The 18,970-nt window shown below is 44.1% G+C and overlaps 1 protein-coding gene across 2 annotated transcripts; it reads right to left on the bottom strand.

Moving 5' to 3' along the window:
- Nucleotides 1-4,479: 4,479 nt before the first annotated feature.
- On the bottom strand, nt 4,480-10,628 carry LOC133017768 (phosphatidylinositol 3-kinase regulatory subunit gamma-like). 2 transcript variants are annotated; one of them, XM_061083949.1, is made up of 10 exons: nt 10,263-10,628; nt 8,052-8,163; nt 7,828-7,926; nt 7,561-7,741; nt 7,293-7,409; nt 7,021-7,163; nt 6,733-6,909; nt 6,525-6,599; nt 6,237-6,407; nt 4,480-6,138 (listed from the first exon to the last, which is right to left on the bottom strand). In XM_061083949.1, exons 1-10 carry the CDS (start codon nt 10,315-10,317, stop codon nt 5,865-5,867), a joined length of 1,404 nt encoding a protein of 467 aa, XP_060939932.1. In that variant the 5' UTR covers nt 10,318-10,628; the 3' UTR covers nt 4,480-5,864. The 2 variants fall into 2 exon arrangements, with proteins under 2 accessions (XP_060939932.1, XP_060939933.1); XM_061083950.1 differs by lacking the exon at nt 10,263-10,628 and adding an exon at nt 9,927-9,973.
- Between the last annotated feature and the right edge of the window lie 8,342 nt (nt 10,629-18,970).

Below are 18,970 nucleotides of genomic sequence, written 5' to 3'. Positions count from 1 at the left end.
TCATCAGACGGTTGTTAAAAAAAACAGATAACACATTTTTATCAGAAGTCTTAATTTATCCAATGTTTAATTATTAGCAACTTCTGCTAAATACATAACATTAGTTACCGGCTCACCATGTGTAATTTCTAGTGTAAGATCTTAATATGTTTGATTTGCAATATGAAAGTGTGTCTTCTTCTTTTTCTTTTGTTCCTAATGCTGCTGCCCGGACAGGTGCCACTTGTAAAACAGGTTTTAATAAGTAGGTGAGGTTTCTAAATGAACTTGAATGCAGTGACACAGAGTTCATTTGGTGAAAATGGTTCTGTTGCAGTGGGATTATGCCTTTTTTTGTTGCTGTCATGCACATCTGTGGTCCCTCATTTTTCTCTCTCTATGTTTTTGCTTGTCAAGAGCACGATAATTATTTTTCACTGATCATCAAATCTCTCCTTTCCGGTGATGGCAAGCAGGGTGTTTTCCTTGCTCGCAGACTCCCTCCATGTAGTGGGAGAAAAAGTAAATAGTGCGAGGGTCATCCTATGGAAAGTGGTCGCCGCCGTAATTACCGTTCTGTTTTAAGTGCAGGGTAGAGTCAGACTTTTTTTCATCGGGGCTCTTTCCTCTGGCCAGACATCGCTTTCACCAGGAAAGAAAAACATCATGAGACAGAACTGACAGCTTGAGGGTTCCTGTGGGAGTTGGTGGAGTTCAGAGTTTGCTGGCGCTTTAATTTGCTTTAAATCATACAAAATAATGCAAAACAAATAATTCAAACACTCTGTGAGACTAGATTTTACCATAATTTCCATAGCTTTGCACTGTAGAACTCTGAGGGGTGTTTTATTTTGTCTTAATAACACATTTTCCTTACTTTTGCACATTGTAGTGTAATTGTTGACGTCTTTTCTGATATAACCAGAGGAGGCCCTAGTCCTCACCTGACAGGACTTGTAACCTGTGCTTACCTTGGCTGAGTGCCCCCCCCCTGCAGTGTACATACAGTGTAATGCTTTCAGACTGAGCTGGTTTCTGATTTGAACTCTCAAGCTTCCTTGCCATCTGCCCTGCAGCCAGTATCTGTCAGTCCTGTGCCACTTGGGTTGCCTGGCCATATGCCATCTATTTGGGAGTTGAACTTCTGAAACGAGACAGAGTGCCCAAGAGACACAGAGGTCCTTCATTTGCTAAAGTAGAAGTAGAAGCACAACTTATTATGGTGGTTCTCTTGAGAAAAAATCATGCACACGGTTGGGCGTTTATCCAAGGTGGCACCGACCTACTGCTCTACCTGTTGGAATCATTTTCCATTCGTGCCTATAAACTGGTGTCTGCAAGTCTGATTGGTCGAGGCTCTGGCCTGGCATTGTCTCCTGAATAGTTTGTCATCAAATAGCAGTATGTCATCCCCTTATACAAGAGCTGGCTCAGTGTCACCTCAGCCGTAGCCTGGCTATAGGACCGTTTCTGTGTGGAGTTTGTATGTTCTCTCTGTTTACTTTGTCTTCCTCCGTGACCAGCAACCCACAAGGGTGAGATAAACCGTACAGATAATGGATGGATGGATTTAAGTCGATTTTAAAAAACAACTTGCAAGATGCAATTCGAATAATGACTGCACCTTATAATAATTTACAAAAGAGAGGATCCTCAGACATGAATCAATTCGGCCACCAAGGGACATATGACCTAACATCCCCCAGGGACCTAATTATTATCTTAAATATTTTGTCTTGGTGTACAATATTCATAGCAGCAACATAGCAAAGATAAAGGGGATCATGTGAAACTTTGTCAACATCATTCTCTGTCTGAAACTTGTTTGATGAGTTTAACATTTGCTCTTTCCCTCCAGGCTTGGAAAAGCCGGATACTTTTGTAGCTTTTAAATACCTTCAAGGGATACGCTGTAAGATAAATACATAAATTCACGCATTTATAAGAAAAACACACAGAACACACAGACACGTGCTTTGTTTGGTTTTTTAATTTCTGGCCATGTGAGAGAGAGGTTTTCTCCTGCAAAACTCTGGGAGACGTGTTTAATGGCCCAGTCCGGAGGAGAGATGCTGCTTGGCAGGAAACACAGTCTTGCCCTCAGCCTATAAAGCAGCTATAATGTGAGCCACCAGTAAAAAGAGCCAGGGAGAGAAAAAATGTCTCCCTTATCGATTCTGCCTCCGACATAGCAACTGGCCGCGGATTGGCTGGAGCGCGGCACGTTCCCGGGCGCCCATTGGCTGAGCGCGTAGCGTGGAGACGGCGGTGGCGGACGGAGACAGAGGGGAAGAAGAGACGTGATTGGCTGCGGCGGAAACTGAAAGCGAAAACCTGTGCGTGTGTGTGAGACAATTCGTGGAGTGAGTGTGTGTGCGCGCGTGTATGTGTGAGACAATTCATGGAGTACGTGTGTGTGTGTGTGTTTGCGTGTGTTTGTCTGCGTGTGTGCAGGACAGTTCATGGACTGTGTGTGTGTGTGTGTGAGACAATTCATGGAATGAGTGTGTGTGTGTTTTAGGCGTGACTCTAAAGGTAATTCGTCCTGCCTCCCCCTTCCTCCCCCTCCTCCTCCTCCTCCTCCTCCTCCTCCCAGCAGCAGCAGCCAGGACTTATTTAAATGGAGAACCATAAAGCTAAATTACTATGAATTTAAACGAGCGAGCTCCACGAATGAGGCCTGTTGGCAGGGAGAGAGAAGGAGGGGAGGAAAGAAAGAGTAAGAAAAAGAGAGAGAGAGAGAGTGAGGAGGGGGGCTTGGGGCGGTTACATAGATTAAAAGTCAATACTGGAGGAGTTAGAGGGAAAATAAGAGAGTTAGCATTGTTGGCTAAAGTGCTGTACTAGCAAATAGCTGTGTGGGGGTTTGGCCAGGTGGAGGAGTGTGGAGGAAATGTCGGAAAAGCCCAGGTTGACCTTCTCCAGCCTTCGTGTTCTTTTATATCCTGTGCAGGAGTTGGCGTACATGCACTTCTCTTTCCTCTCCCTCCTCTTTTCCTGTCTATGTGTCTGCCCCATACACACACTTTCTCTACCCACTCTCTCCTTGCCTTTTTTTCTTAGGGCCGGTACAGCCTGTCCTGTGTGTCTATACCTCTCCTGCATCTGGTCTGTCCTGAGCAGGAGCGCACGCATGTCGCCCTGTCCTGTCCACCAGCTTCCTGTGCTGACACAGGTAAGAGGGAGTAATCCTCGGCCTGGAACTGAGACTCTCCCCCAGTACATCCCTGCCCTCTGCACCTCATTAATCCCCTACCTAAAGCAGTTATGTGATGGTTGGAAGAGGCCACCTGTTACTGTGGTCACGGATGGGCCGATGGTGGTGTTACCCTGGGTCATCTTCATTATCATCACAATCAGTGCCCACCGAGGGCCAAAGTTTGTCGATGGAGCTGGAAACACATTCATTCAATTACCGATAGCCGTGTTGAATGTGCAATAAAAGTTCTGGAGGCAAAACTCAAGTTGCTCCGGAGCGGGCTGGTATCAAATGTTTACAGTTGGGCTGCATTCCTTTCACAGGAGCGTGAAAAAAATATTGCGTGTTCCCAGCGAAGTAGGTTTCACACTGCCAACGGCGTGCCAGGCCGAGCAGGGGAAAGGGCCTGCGCATATCCTGCTATTGTCTTTATCGCTTCCTTTCTCTTCCATCTGTCCTCGCTGTGTCCTCCAGTACCCTCGCTGCCTCCTCTCTTACCCTGAGAATAAGCTCATCAGAGAACAATGTTTTTTGGAAAGATGATGCATTTTTGGGAAACTAGTTTGACTTTCTGGGCCTTGTATTTGGTTAATTTCCCCACGAATGTAATAAACATGGGGATCTTACTTGTAAAAAAAAAGCAGAATGGCACTAAGTAGAGAGCGTACCTTCGCCAAGGCCCAACAGTCTCCTTAAATTCAGTCAAGCTGCACCAGATTGAACACACTCATACAAAACAGTTCCCAAAATGTGCCAGATTTTTTTCCCATCAAAATGCATGCGTTATTCCCAAGGAAAACTGTGGAAATGTCAAAAAATGTCTTGTAATGTAGAAGAAAGTGAAAACAAATTCCTGGATCAGCTCCAAATTCTCAAAAATTCATGAAAATTGGCCCAGTAGTTTAAGCGTAATCCTGGAACTAAAAAATTAGGTTTATCCCTAATAAAACTACATATGAATTCACTAGGTCTAGATTTTAATTTGGATTTGCACCATATTAGCTTTATTCTGTGAACTTTAGTTGTAGTTGGCTAAATCATAAATTATTCTCAACGACAATACTGAAAACAACTCTATCTGAAGAATAATAGTAAAAAAGAATCCTGGATTCGCACTTTATTTTTCTGCAGTTTTCGCGTGTTGCTACCAACTACAAACAACCGCAGATGAAATCATAACATCCTGGAGGTAAGTGTAACTAAACGATCTTCTAAAATCCTTGACAGGGCCACCGTTAATGATTCGAAAATGCCACTTTGGTTTAAGCACTTGACTGTGAAGAAAAAAACAAAAGATGATGTAAGTTGACAAAACCCTCATCAGTTTATTGTCTTTCAGCAAGAAAAAAGGTCAGGATCTCACATTGCTTAGCTTCACCCGAGGAGTTTCCTCAATCCCCCAGTGGAGTTATATTTTCATAAAGAGGCTTAATCACCCTCCTTCCATAAACCAGCCTCAGAAATACATTTTACAGTTTCTCTGTACAGAGTATCTATTGTCCTCAAACTTGAAAAATGTGCCAAGTTCAACATGGATTCCTTTCCTCTTAAGCTATGTAGGCTGCATGTCATGTAAAAACATTCATAGCTTGAGCAATGCCACAGTTCAAGTAATGGAGGCAGGACACGTCCGGACCTCTGGCAGTTCACACAAACATCGGAGGCCACATCACACTGACACCACCAAAGAGAGTGCATTTTTTTGTGTGGCAAATGTCAACCTCTCATAACAGCATTACCTTCACCACCATCATCATCGTCATACATTGCAACAATAGAAATACTGTTGGATTGCACTTTCTTCAAGCTTTCATCTTGTGGCATATTTATAGAAAAAATATATATAGAATACAAAAAGCTTATACTTCTTTGAGTAACAGAATATATCATACAGTACTTCAGATTATGTTTTGATCAGCACATCAGCAGGTGTACATAAATTGCCCTCCCCTCGCCCAAATGCATTTTACCGGACTAAAACAGGGATGTAGATTTGCTCACTATTAAGTGCTTTGGTCAATGGATATAACATTGAGTATGCTCTTACAATGGTATTCTACAGGATGTTAATGCTACATAATTATCCACTGTATATGAATGTCTATTAAGAAAGGGGCCAATTGTCAAGGTGTCCCATGACGTTTCACATATTCACATCTGGCATTTATCCAAGAATTTTCGGTCCACCATGACGGAATCAGCCTGTTTACATCCCCATCTACTCCTCTCACAAAAAGTAGTCGTAACCTAATATATATCCAACGGACTGGTCGGAATTTTCACAACTCGATTCATTTGAACTACGCAAAAGTACATCTCTTGCAACATCAACTGGAGCTGTAAAAAGTTGAAGTCAAACAAAGGTGCAGCACCTGACGCTAGTGAGCAATTTTTCTGGTCGTCAAACAGCCCCCACTAAACGTGTCCACTAAACAAACGGCACTAAATGAAGTACAAATTCATTTATTTCTCGAAAGCTTAAACAGTCTCTTTGAACACCAAAGAGAAAGAAAAGTTCAAGCTGACATTCAAGTTCCGGTCCGACTTCAATCTGTGAAATCTCGTTTTCACAAAAAACCGATGGAATCACTGTAGTGCAAAACTTTTACACAATGCACCTCGATGCAGTCGTTTCTCTCGCAGGATACAGTAAACATGTCCTTTTTTGTCTCTCCCTCCCGTTGGATTACATTTCTGGAGCGGCAGGTGGGAGCCCCGATGTGTGTTTTGGAGTTTGTAAGAGTTTGCGTTCCTCTATATGTGGAGAAGGCGTGGCTGCGGCTTTGGCGTGCACTGGATGTGACAGCCGAACGTCCAGGGCGTCATTGTGTTGCGCTAAAGAGTGCAGGCGATAGTGCAGGACAAGGTCTTTCAGGGAGCAGTGGACGTCGTAGGGCTCAGCAAAGCCGTATCCGTGCTCTGTGCTGTAGATCATGCAATGCTTCACTTCTTTATTCACGCTGAAAAAAAAAAAAGAAAAGAAAAATCCTGTCAATGAGCTGTCACACCACCTTTAATATTCATCTTCATCCATTCTTTATTCCATCAGGATACTCACACAACAGAGCAGGCGTAGCATCCCTGTTTGCTGCTCTCACGGATCAGGAACGTTCCGCAAGCTTTGCCCTCGAGCATCTCCTCCGCCTGTGTCCGACTCATCTCACCAACGAACCAACTTGTCTCCTCCTGATGTGGCAGGTTCTTCTCGTCTCCCTTCAACACGTAGGTGCTGCAACAACAACAACAATCACACGTTAACACCCCTGCTACACTTCTGCATTTCAGGTAGAGGTTATTCATCTCATTCTTCAATGTGGATTCTAGATTCAAAATGCTTGGTACTTACTCATCCAGGCTGTCGCTCTGTATCCCCAGCCAGTCGTTTATGCGTTTCTGCCGTACGCCTTTGTGATTAAGCCAGCTGCAATGCAAAGAGAAGAAGAAGAATGCTTAATTCTAACTTGAAATTATTTCAGCTACCGTACATTTCTTCCCTTAATTTGCTTGAAGTGATATACCGAGAGGACGACAAACAATACAGTGCCGATGCTTACTTGAGGTACTGGTCTCTGATGTTGCGGAGCTGGATAAGGTCGGGTCGCAAGCTGTTCATCTTCCTGTCTGTCTCTCTGTAGTCCTCCACCTGCGTTCTCAAGTCATCCTCCAAGTGGATTTTGCTGTCGTAGATCTCCCCGAGACGACACTTGAGCTTCTCATAATTAATCAGAAAGCTAGAGGAGGGAAAGCGAAGGTCAGGATGGGAAGAGCTCATGGTTTACATTACATTGTACATTAAACTGCATGTGGAGACATATTTGTTGGACCATGACGCAGTGACGTACCTCTCCAGATCCGTGTCAGCTCCGTCGGACGGATTGTTCCTTTCAAACTCCTCTCCGTAACGCTCCTGTTCACGACACTGCTCCTCGAAGATCAGCATTGTCTCGTTAAAGGCCTCAATTGCGGTGCGCTTCATCTGGATTTCCTGCATTACAATAAATACATCCTTTGAGAAAAAACAAGGGAAACTGATAACTAACAATACGATGACTAACAATTCTACTTTGTATACAAATGTGAGATTAGCAAAGTGAATTGGATAGTGAGTTTTTACCTGTGAGGTCTTGGTGAAGGACTCGTAAAGACAATCAAACTCCCTTGTCTTCTCTTGATACTGACAGTGAACCTCCTTCAGCTTTCTCCCAGCAACGTCGACATTGTCTTCTTTCACCTAGTGTAAAAAAGATAAGAATCCCCTTTACTAAACAAGTACAACTCACAATCTACTGGATTAGAAACCTCTCATCTTCAGATATCAAACAAGTTTTCAGACTGACCAACGGTATTACTGAAAAAATATGAATAAAATGGTAGGAACTAACCTGCTGGAAACGGGACACAGGATGGGTGAGCATCAGATCCAGTGTGGCGTTGTATTCCACCAGTGGATGGTGCTGATAGTGCCAGATGAGCTCCACCACGGAAGTGAACGTGAGGGGGTCCGAGAAGCCGTATTTCCCATCATTGTGGTAAATTTTGATCAGCTTGTTGTGCCCTTCTTTCCTGTGAAACAGCGCATCCCAGAATTAGATCATTGGCTTATATTCAATGACAATTACATCTGCGACAGCTCTTTTCCTTCTGCTCACCGTAACGTCAGCGTAAAGTCTCCCTGCAGCTTTGTGGATGCGTCACGCACCATAAAGGAGCCGTCAGGCGTGTCTCGGAGTTTCTCGTTTACCTCATCCCTGAGGGAGAATCAGTTAACAGTTTACGGATCTGACATACCAGTATGTTTAACATCCAGACAGCATGTACTTATTAGACTTTGTGAGAACCACAGGATATTTGATAAGGTGCATCAGTTGGTTACCTGGCTATGTCTCCCCAGTACCATTCAGCGTCCTGTAGCAAATACGCAGGTGGTGAAAGGCAGTTGTTGTTCATGGTGGAAGACACTGGCTTTGTTGACCTGGGAGGCAGAGCTGCAGGCAAGAACGAAATAGAAAGGATCAGGACGATAGCTTCTTATCAAGTTTAAGTGCTGTAAACATGACTCATTCAGTTTTATAACTGCTCTGAGATTAAAAACTAGTGTTCTGGGTTTGCCCCCCCACCCCCACCACAACAGATGCACACACTCTCTCTGTCGCACCTCGGCTGTAAGGAGCCTGTCAAGATCTGAGGACAAGCCCAGACATGTTACCAGGAGGTGTCACATGCTATATCATTACCAGGATCTTAAATGTGGTCAGCCCTGGAAAAGGAAATGTTACTCCTCATTAATGAGCACAATCAGTCAGCAACTGTGCAACATGTTTTCTTGTATTTTTCCAAATACCCTCCATATGAGGCATTCAATCGCCAGGGGCAAAGTTGTTTTAGGTCCAGTTCCTAAACTTTGGCACGGTCCCGAATCGCACGTGAAGCATAAAATAGACCATAAACTGTATTTTGAGCCTCGTGGACCACCCCTCCCATCCTGTGATCATCGCACGCTTACAGATCCTCATAAGTTTTCCATCAGCCTCCATGGAGAAAAAATAATAATCTCAAGTCTGGCCCCAACTACTAAGCGTTTTCCCTAAAAATGAAAAAGGAGGGCAAACCGCATCAAGAGGAGGTGAAGGGCGATATATTTCACTGCAGGACAAAAGTGCCTTTCATGAGGCAGTTGGGGAAAATACAAGAGCACCCTCAGAGAGGAGAAAATGTGGGTTTCTCCCACCATCCGCTCTCCCCTTTTTCTGACCTTAAAATAAACAAAAGGCAGGTGCAGCAGCACAGTGGCAGGCACAAAAACGAAAAGCTGCGGTTCCTGAGCTCAGCAAAATTAAATCTGCACACCTTCCCCTTTCTGTCTGCTGCCAAGAAAACTCCACTGGCTTCCAAAAGCCACATGCACACACCAGTATAGACAAGAGCCACGTAATTAAAGTGAGAAATCATAATAATTATATTTATAGGCTATATTTTTTTCCCCCGATCCCATATATTAATTGTGCAAGATGACTACAGTTGATCAAATACGATATAAAATGAACTTAAAATGGAGACTGAACCTGTGAAGGTTTATGGTATAGTAATGTTTAGAGATGTTTCTTGAATTTGGTTGTAAAAATGTAACCTTGATTTTTTGCACATTTCAAACTACATTGTAACCCATTACGTAATACATATATACAATCGGTTACATAAGGAATCAGTTACAATGTAGTTTGTGTGTATATATATATTTACACATATATCATAATATTGTTATGATTGGTCAGTAGTAGTCACTCAAGTTCACGTTGTGTTGTATTTAACAAATATCTTTAATAACACAATGAATGTACAGGAGTGAAAGTTGTGGTGCAAATAGCCACAGTCAAATAAATGTATCCAGACACTTGCTCGGACCAAGACATGACAGGCCCGTCTCACAAAGTGTAATAGACAATAATAACAATGTAATAACGCCCAAGTCAAAAGACATATATATATATATTTTAAAAAAGCGTCTGTGAGTGAAGTCATGAGACGAGCTGTCTGTCTGTGTGTGTGTGTCTGTCCTGTCCGCTCGCCTCTAGCCTACTTTCTGAGCTAGCAGCACGAATTAAGCACGGCTGGCTGCAGAGGAGAACAAAGCGCTCGTTTCATGCGGCGCTCATTAACGCAGCCCCGGCTCTCTCGGCTGCTAAACGCCGCCGTCCTCCTCCCGTGGACCGGCCGAGGAGCCGAGGAGGAGCCGCCGGGGTGTCCCCACCTGTGGAAGTCTGTCCCCAGCGCCGGGACAAAAGAAACGGGAGCCGCTGCGCCTGGTCCACAGAAAAGGTATTACGTAATTGCAAAGTGAATTGCGCTATGCATGCCTGGGCAATGCCAGCGGGGGGGGGGGGGGCAGCAGCGCCTCTCTCCATTAGAGCAGCTCCACCGGCACCCACACGACATTTGTCAGGTGTCCACTTTGCCACAGGACACCGCGGGGACAAAAAAAAAAGAAAAAAAAAGCAAATACTTAGCGTCACCAGACAGAAGAGAATAAGACGGTTGCCGACCCCCCGCGGTTCAGACAATGGCTGCGTTTTAACCCTCAACTTACCTGGTGGCGCTTGATCCATTTCGATGTAGAATAAACCTTCGGGAGGATAAACCATTCCTGTTTCACGCGGGTAGTCCAGGGTGCTGCAGTTGACTTCGGAGCCCAGAGAGAGAGAGACGCAAGCAGCAACAAGCGATGCGCGTTGTGTTCAGGGACCGATTCGGGCTACTTCAGTGCATTCGCAGGCACCGCGTCCGACATGGATGTGGACAGAGAGAGAAGTCCTTCGATCGCAGGTCCATTAAAAAATCCCGGCGTCCAAGTGTGTCCCTCAACATAGTCGGTCTAAGAGGGGATTCTGTTAAATCTTCGGAGGCGCAGATTGTCCATGTCTTCCTCTCCCGTGTCTGTGCGCTGCAGCTCGACTTTACCTCATCTCGGAAATGGTGCGACTTTAAAGGGCTGTAAGTAACATCATCTAGGACCAGTCCATTCTGCAGCCACGGGAGGGGGGTTCTTTTCGTCGTAGAATTCTGTATCACGTTAAGAAAACACAGCCACGTTTCAGTTACACGGTTAAACAACAGGAAAGACACCAGTGAGTATTATTCTCCAACGATTAGTTTATTTGGGGAATTTCATTTGCACATGTGTTGCTTAGCACACAGCAGCAACCCCCTGGATTTGAATGGTACATCCCAGACCGTTTCATTCAGCTCTCCTCCGACTGCACTGTAACAGCTGAAAAATTCCTTGCAGGGCATGAATGGAAAGGAAAAACCTACTTTATTAACTTGAATCATAACAAAATAAATATGATCTAACTTGTATACCTTTATACGTGTTTTCAGATTTTAAACAAAAGGGCAAAACACAACATGTTTCTGCTCTCCCCCCCACCCCCCCAGCTGTGCTCTAATTTACTGGTGAGAGAACAGGTTGGAATAGATGACATCATGCTTCATGTTTTATGATAATGAATCCGTGTTCAGGTGTCTGGCACCCAGACAGCACCAGGCTCAGACCCTTTTGTGCAGGAGGCGACAGAGTAGCCTGCCGGGTTGGCAAGTGTGCATTATATTCCCGTCGAGCTTGTCAAACATGTTCGGCAACAAAAATGGCATCTTGTCTGTCACCGCTAATTATTGCTGCTGTGAGATCATTCTGCCGAAGACACAATAGGTAAGAGCAGGTGTGTGTTCACCTGCACACATCACTGGCTTGCAAATGAATGTAGCGCATACATAGATATGATCATTGAATGATGAGATCATTTGCCGTTTCAGTCTCATTGCCCTGGAGGTGACCTGAGTTTTAGCATCACCATTACCTTATGTGCTTACGTTAGATGAATATGTGCAGTGTTCCTCGTTAATGACATAGAATGACATTGTGCTGTAAATTTAAACAACCAGAGGCGCTTCCACCAGCTGACATCCACGGCTGCAGGGAGAGTGAAACAAGGCCTGCATGGTCAGAGGTCTGTGTCTGTTGGTGTCCAGGCGTTTATGGCCGGTCCCCTTTTGACCCAAGGACAGGGAGTCAGGGGAGGTAATTGCCTCCAGCATTCCTTTTTCCCATCAGTAAGATGATTCTTTCCTGTGTCCAGTCTGTGCCTATGAAAAGCCCTTACACTAACTGCCATGATGAAGCATAAAACGGCAAGACGGCAGCCAACCGTTGGTAACTCACGGCAACAGTGAATGCATTTATTAGCCTTTTTTAGAAAAGGGAATCAACGTTGGCAAGTCTCTTATAGACACTAGATCGGCAATTGGACAGGTATGTAATTGCATGGGTGTGTGCACACATGGCCGGTTGTGTTCTCACGTGTGTCTGTGTGCGTTTGTGGGTGCAGTGCATGAGCGTTTGCTCGTGTGCTGTCCATGCTCTCCTACTTTGAGAAAGCCTTGAGGCCTGTCACGGCATGTCACTTGGCTGCTACCCAACCCTCCCCTCCCCCCCTCCTCCCCTCGGTGTCAGAAGAGCACAGAATTTAACCCCGCTTTACTTTCTGGGCCTGACCTCTGTGACACATTTCACCACCACCAACCTCCTGAAACACAACAGCATCGTATCAGGGCTCCAGATATGTTAGTGGAGGTGTGTGTGTGTGTGTCTATGTTTTGGGGGGGGGTCTTTTGGCTTTGTGTCTGGGATATGTTGTCTCTGTCATCTGTATTAGGAAAAGCCAAAATATTGTATTCATATATTATTCATGTGTGTGTGTGTGTGTGTGTGTGCCCCATTTGTGCTGGGTGCATGTAGTGGCCAGAGTGAGGCAGGCCGACTTTCAGGATAAGCCTTTAGGCTATGCACCCCAGATCCAGGCAGTCCTGATGGGATCAGTGAAGGCTAATCGTAAGATTAACAGGATAGGCTGATACTGCAAGCCTGCCAGCTGCCTGCTGGCTGATGTGACTCATCTTGATATCCACCACCACATTATGCCGCTGGACTGTGGGAGTGCTGTGAAACTGTGCACAAGTTTAAAAAATAATCAACAGATGTCCCTCTGTGCTAAATGCAGATAACAGTTCAACTTAAATTTTGTCACATTACATTTTTTGAAACTGATCTGCCAAGCAACTGAGCATATAGTATTTAAGGCAACACATGTTAAGCAGTGTAGGTGTTAGGGACATAGAGTTTAGTGTTTTTTCGGGTCTGGAGAGCAGAGAAATACAAATACTTGATATACTAAATGGCAAAAAGGATGTTTTTGAGTCCTGGAGATTAGCAGGTCAGCGTGGCTGAGTGTTGTACACCAACTCATTGGTGAAATTATGGAAAGAGCGTTAATCCACATATTTAAGAGTGTTAAATGTGGACATTATAGGCCTCCTGCTGTCATTCACTTAGCCACAATATCAACGTTTGTAGAATCTGTCAAATAATCTCCTGGCTTCCTAGAGCAATGTTTGTTTGGACTTAAATTAATAACTGTGTCAAGGAATATTAATCATTGACTGTTTTCATGTTTCCTGTGTGGCGCGATGTAGGACACACTTTATCAGGATTTGTTTTGTTTGTTGTCAGTCAAGAAAAGACCCAAAGACACAACACAGACAAACCATGTCAGGGATTAGTTCAGTTCACCGATGTGCGTATCTGTGTCACGGTCTTTGCACATCTCTCAAATCTTCAGTACTGTAGTGTGCTGCTATTCACGGCCATTGAAGGAATGCATAATGGTCTTGGCAGGGCATTCGACATTCACCATGGAGAGACTGTGGGGTTTCCCTGATCGCTCGCCAGAACCAGCACACAAAGCACGCACTAGTCCTGCCAGAGGCAACTCAACTGTGGGCAGAGTGTAGGGCGGCTATGGTCTGGCCCCCAGGACCCTGCCATTGTGGAAATGTAAGTGGGGACAGTGTCTGAACGGCTTGAGCTGGAGCAGAAAACTTTGGATGACCAAAACTATGAGCTTCAAATAGCTGGGCCCTGGGAAACATAGCTTGTTCTTTTAAGGAGGTCAAAGAGAAGCCAAAAAGTAGGAAAAAAATACAGAAAACCAATGTTTGGTGGAGGGAATGTCAAATTGGAGGCTACTGTTACTATAGACATCAGCAAAACTGACATACTGTTTTTTCCATGCGCTGCAGTGACTGTCTGTCTGCCCCTGTGTCCCTTTCTTTATGTGTCCTCTGCATTAGCGACCGGTGGTCATACCCACCTCTCATCATCTGTCACTCCACGCTGCCAGAGCCTAATCTGACTAACAGAGGTGACAACTGAGGTACTTGTGGCATGCCACCACATAACGTCTACCAGCTGAGTGTCTGAGTTATGACGGGGATGATGATCCTGTGGTATCAGTGGCCCGTGTCTCCCCAGAGGCCCTCCCGACCTCCCCACTTAAGTGGAGAGCCAAAATAAAGGCCTGACCATGCAGAGTTTTAGCAGGATATATCCACAAGATGCTGCAGGTTTTTCAGTGTGGATCAGAGTTGGATGTAGAGATCAATCAATGATTATTATACATTGTTTAATAATCTGTTTATGTTTCTGAAACACTTATTATCTAACGCCACATCCATAGTACCGTGCCGTTTTTAAACTAACACAATTTCTGTCCACACAAGCGCTCTGATTTCTGATCAGTTCTAATCCCCATCCAAACTTACACTCCATGAAAGCGCATATCAGGTGACCACTCATGTACACTGGGCATGTGCCTGCCTGTGTGAACAGGAAGGCATGCGACATGGTAACGGTTGCAGATTGCTCGAATAATAGCTTCACTCCTATGCATGTAAGCTGATATAATGCATTATAAAATATAGAATTTAACTGCAAAGCAGCTGTAAGCAAAGACAACAGGGCAAGCAACGCTTGTAATAGATTGTCCATGTTGCATTCTACACTGGTAGCCGAAACTATTCCTAAAACTCAGGAATAGTTTGGACCCAATGTGTATCCGTGGCAGACGATGTATCCAGACTGTAATAAAAACCACCACACATTTTATTTGGACTAAATGAAATGATTGGCAGGCCCACTTGTCTGTCACTAACTGACCTGCCTGCCTGGGTGCACCCATAGCTAGAAAAGTCGGCTTCTAGCAGTTGGCAGGTAGAGCACGTCCATGTGTTTTGGGGGTGTAGCTTTGACAAGTAGGTCAATGAAAGTCTGTTCCTTTTATCTTTTTCAGGATTACCAACCCAGCTTTAATGGTCAAGTGAGTAAAAAATAATTAAAAAAAGAATGCATGTCAAAGTTAAGTGGCGTCCTAACATTTCTTATTTCATCCAACAGTGCACATACCAATGCTACTCAATTTAAACAAACTTTAAATTAATTCGATAAAGCAGAATCAATGAGTATTTTCACTTAAAAAATACTTTAAACAAATTATTAGATTATTAAAAATCCCACTTATCACTCAGCTCCTACTCACGGTGAAGAAATGTGAAATTCCCAATTGTTCTGAAGACAGTAACTGTATTGTTCTACATACAGTGTGACTTAATACGTTCACAAATAGAAAAGTCATGTTGCAGTCAGCGACTTGACTTGTGGGATTCATCGTGTCAACTCTGACTCTTTCCAGAGCCGAGTCATGTGTGTCAGCGAGCAAAGGATTCATGGCTTGAAGCTTGGTGAAGTTAAGCTAGTAACCTCTCTCTCTCTCTCTCTCTCTTTCACACACTACACACACACACACTCACACAATCCCAGGCTTCATGCAAAGCAAAAGTGAGAAGCTGAGACCTCTTTTAGGTCCTCTGCAGTTGCGCCCTTTATATAAAAGGACACTACTCTCCTCAGCTACACAGCCATCACATCAGCACTATAACTCTATTAGGCACAGCTCCAGGACACACTAAGCAACCCATAGCCCACAATGGCATCATTGTCAGTGGGAATTGCAGCCATTGTCGCTCATGCTACAGGATTTATTCCCCTCCTCCCATATTGTGACCTTCACCTCTGACCCCGGCTGCCATCTCACATGCTCTGGGACTGAGAGCTTTATGCCTTCTAGGTCTTAAACGCTCCCTTACAATGACCCAAGTCTGCTAAGTGGCTTCTTTCCACAGCACCAGTGTTGGGACGAGTCAGGTTAGTGTCAGCGTGGAGCGAGCAGGGGGCAGGGGTGGGGGGGAGTCAGAGTATGGAGTTGTGGTTGGACGGATTGTCCCTTGGAAAAGGTCAGTTGGAAGGCCTGAGAGGAGAGGAGCTGACTAAATGGCTCTTTTCTCTCCCTTCTTCTCCTCCTGGCCAGGGCCGAGACTCAGTATGGTTATTTATGAGCGTGTGGGAGAGCAAGTGGGGCTGCAGTGAAATCCACCAGCCCTCTTTTTGTTGCGAGGGCTGGGCTAAGGTGCCTGTCATTGGTTTGGTTCTGTCATATATACACATGCACACACGCACGCACACGCAGGCACTCACTTACTATTAAGAACCCCTCCCAGAGCCGCAAGGACAGAGGAGAGGACTCTGTTGCGAGGCAGATTTTGAAAATGAGGTGTGCTTCACACAATAGCTGTCAGCAGTTTGATAGATGCCTCTCAGCCTATATGTAACTTAGGAAACTGGAGGCCACTCATAGTCATCTGGACCAAAGTTGGTGACTTGTTTCTACATTACTCTGCTATAAGTTGTGATAATAATGTTTTGATCATTTTACAGTCAAATTATCCAATTTGATTTTAAAGATGTAATGTGTTACAATTCTTGATTTAATTGTCTAAAAATGACTAGACCTATGTTAGACTTAGATATGTTACATAATTGCTGACTTGTGTACTACATTATCCAAACTTTTCCCCACAATGCTCAAACCCAGATAAATCCCTTAATTTATTAACGGTAACTTTCATTTTGGTCGCCTTTTAACTGTCTGGTGTTCAGCTTTACCTGTGGCTTTACTTATGAGGAGGGAAAAGCACACTTACAGTTATTCAGTCAGTTTGTACCTCCACTTGTAATGTATCCCACTTGTTTATTGCTCTGCTGCCTAACATGACAAAAACTTATATGCATTACCTCATCCGTTAACATGATTTGCGCCTAAGATGGGTAATGTAGATTTTTATTGGTAATGGTGGTAAAGACAACAACTTCCATGATCCTATGCTGCTTCACGACGCCATCAAACTAGGTCTTTTATTATTATTTTGATGCAGAGACCCCTAGCAGCCCAAGTTACATGTTGTATGTTTAAGTTTTCTTATTCAGGGCCTCTATATGAAACCCCTGTTCTCAAAGATTTGTTTTTTAAAAGTTTTGTTCAATAAAAGCATCAATAAATATTATGACATTGTCTGCAATGAGATAGCGAGACAAAATACATGATTGCATTTTTTGAAGTGATTGTCACGAGTCAAATATTCCTCATGAGATATTCAATAGAATAAATTAGCTGGGCCTTCTCAGAACAGCATGAGGTTATTGTTCACAACACTGCAGTGCTCTGCCAGTGTAAAACACACCACTTTTTTTTTCTTCCTGACAAAGCTAAATTGAGCTTGCATTTCACGCTAAAGTCAAATGGTCATGATGTCATGGTTTGAGGACAGAATGACTCGGTCTGTCTGTTGACTGTGAAGGCCTATTCTTGCATGTTTGGGTGGGAGCATAGCATATAATTGCAGAGCGGGATAGCATGAGGGGATGGGGGAGGGAGAGAGTTAGCACGCAACATGAGTTTTGGCCCAAAGTTGCCGGTGTGGGTGCCAAACTTGTCCAGAGGGCTGCTGTGTATATATCCATGCACGAGGCTAGTGCTTCTCTGCTTTAGAGGCTTGCACTGTTCCAAGACACATCTTTCATTTGCACACGCTGAATAGCTTAGGTAAGCCCAAGGCAGTTTGGACAGGGGACAGATCTGGCTTTTTGGACTTTTGGATGTGGAGTGGTTGCCTGGCTGTGGGTATGTGTGAATGTGAGTGTGCGTGTTTGTGTTCGCGCGCATAATAGAGTCTGGATATTTTCTGGATGCTCAATATTCTTCAGAGTGTCCCTTTCCAGTCCGAGCCATTGCCGTTGTTTAGTTGTCAAGTCAGTTGTTAGGGAGCAACCAAACCGCTGTACACGTGTTGCAGCCATTTGAGGATTACACTGATCCAAAAATCTGACAGTAAAAAGAAGAGAATGGAAAGCTTTGTCTGCCTTTTCATATCCTCTCAGTGGGAGGCAGGACCTCCAGACCTGGACTAGCACTGGTGGGTGTTAATGGGGGGGTGGGGTGTGAGAGGGTGAGCTCTCAACTGCCAACCAGATGGACAACCAAGCCCTGTGTATTTAGGGAGATCATATGGGATAACCTTGCAAAGACAGATTGACATTTTGCTGACAAAACAAACCACCCCTGTCCTGCACGCAAAAAGACCCCCCCCCCACACACACACACACACAAACACACATGCACTGGCTCATGTATGGTCATACAAATACTTAAAGTGGTATTTGCTTACATAGGTCTTAAGGAAGTTATTTCAGCATGTGTTAAGCACTCGGTGAGGAGCCATAACAATAAGAGGATAGGACGAAAGCATCTAGGATTACACAACTCCTGCACAAACAATAGTGGCATCGCTGACCTGTGTAAATGAGACAACCTTGAGCCAGGAGATCAAGTTAACTCATTTTCTGCGTCATACTTTGGGATTTAGCTTGGTGCTTTAAGGTCAGAGGTGGGAGCGTCCAGAAAGGTTTAGGAGGCCGTAATCTGTTGGACTTTAATTTGCATCCTAATTTGACTGGATATAAAATCAAACTACCTCTGAATAGTAAAATAGTTGACTCAGATTTGGGAAGAAAGTGTCACAAGAACAGAACATCTTCTGACAGGAAAGAGCAGAATAAGTAAAACCAACAAGACTCACTCTGTTCTCTTGAATCTCTAATCTTCTCTCTGGTGATTTGTGGCACATAACCCTCCTACACACATTCATTATTAAAACAACTTAAAGCAAGCCTTGTTCCAAAATACTGATTGCATTTGTTGTCATAACATTGAACTTCTATAAGTTCATCTTTCCACTTCACATTTGCACGCCGTGGCCTTTTCACTGTCAATTCTGCGTGGGGAACGACTGAGCTGTAAAAAAAACTGCTGACTGCAAAATCTGAAATTGTCATGGTGACCTGAGGAAATGCCACAGGCGCTGCTTATCTTATCTGATTCTTGTGACCCAGTGGTTATTTTTTTTTGCTGTTTTGTCTTTTTTTTGTAGGACTATACAGTATGACTAAAGCTGGTTGTTCAAGTTTTATGACAAAGTATAATAATTCTAAATTTTCTTTATTCATATATA

The sequence above is a fragment of the Limanda limanda genome, chromosome 13 (genome assembly GCF_963576545.1).
Source record: "Limanda limanda chromosome 13, fLimLim1.1, whole genome shotgun sequence".
NCBI classification, from domain to species: domain Eukaryota; kingdom Metazoa; phylum Chordata; class Actinopteri; order Pleuronectiformes; family Pleuronectidae; genus Limanda; species Limanda limanda.
The sequence above is the reverse complement of the archived record's forward strand: the minus strand, read 5'-3'. Positions and strand labels throughout refer to the sequence as shown.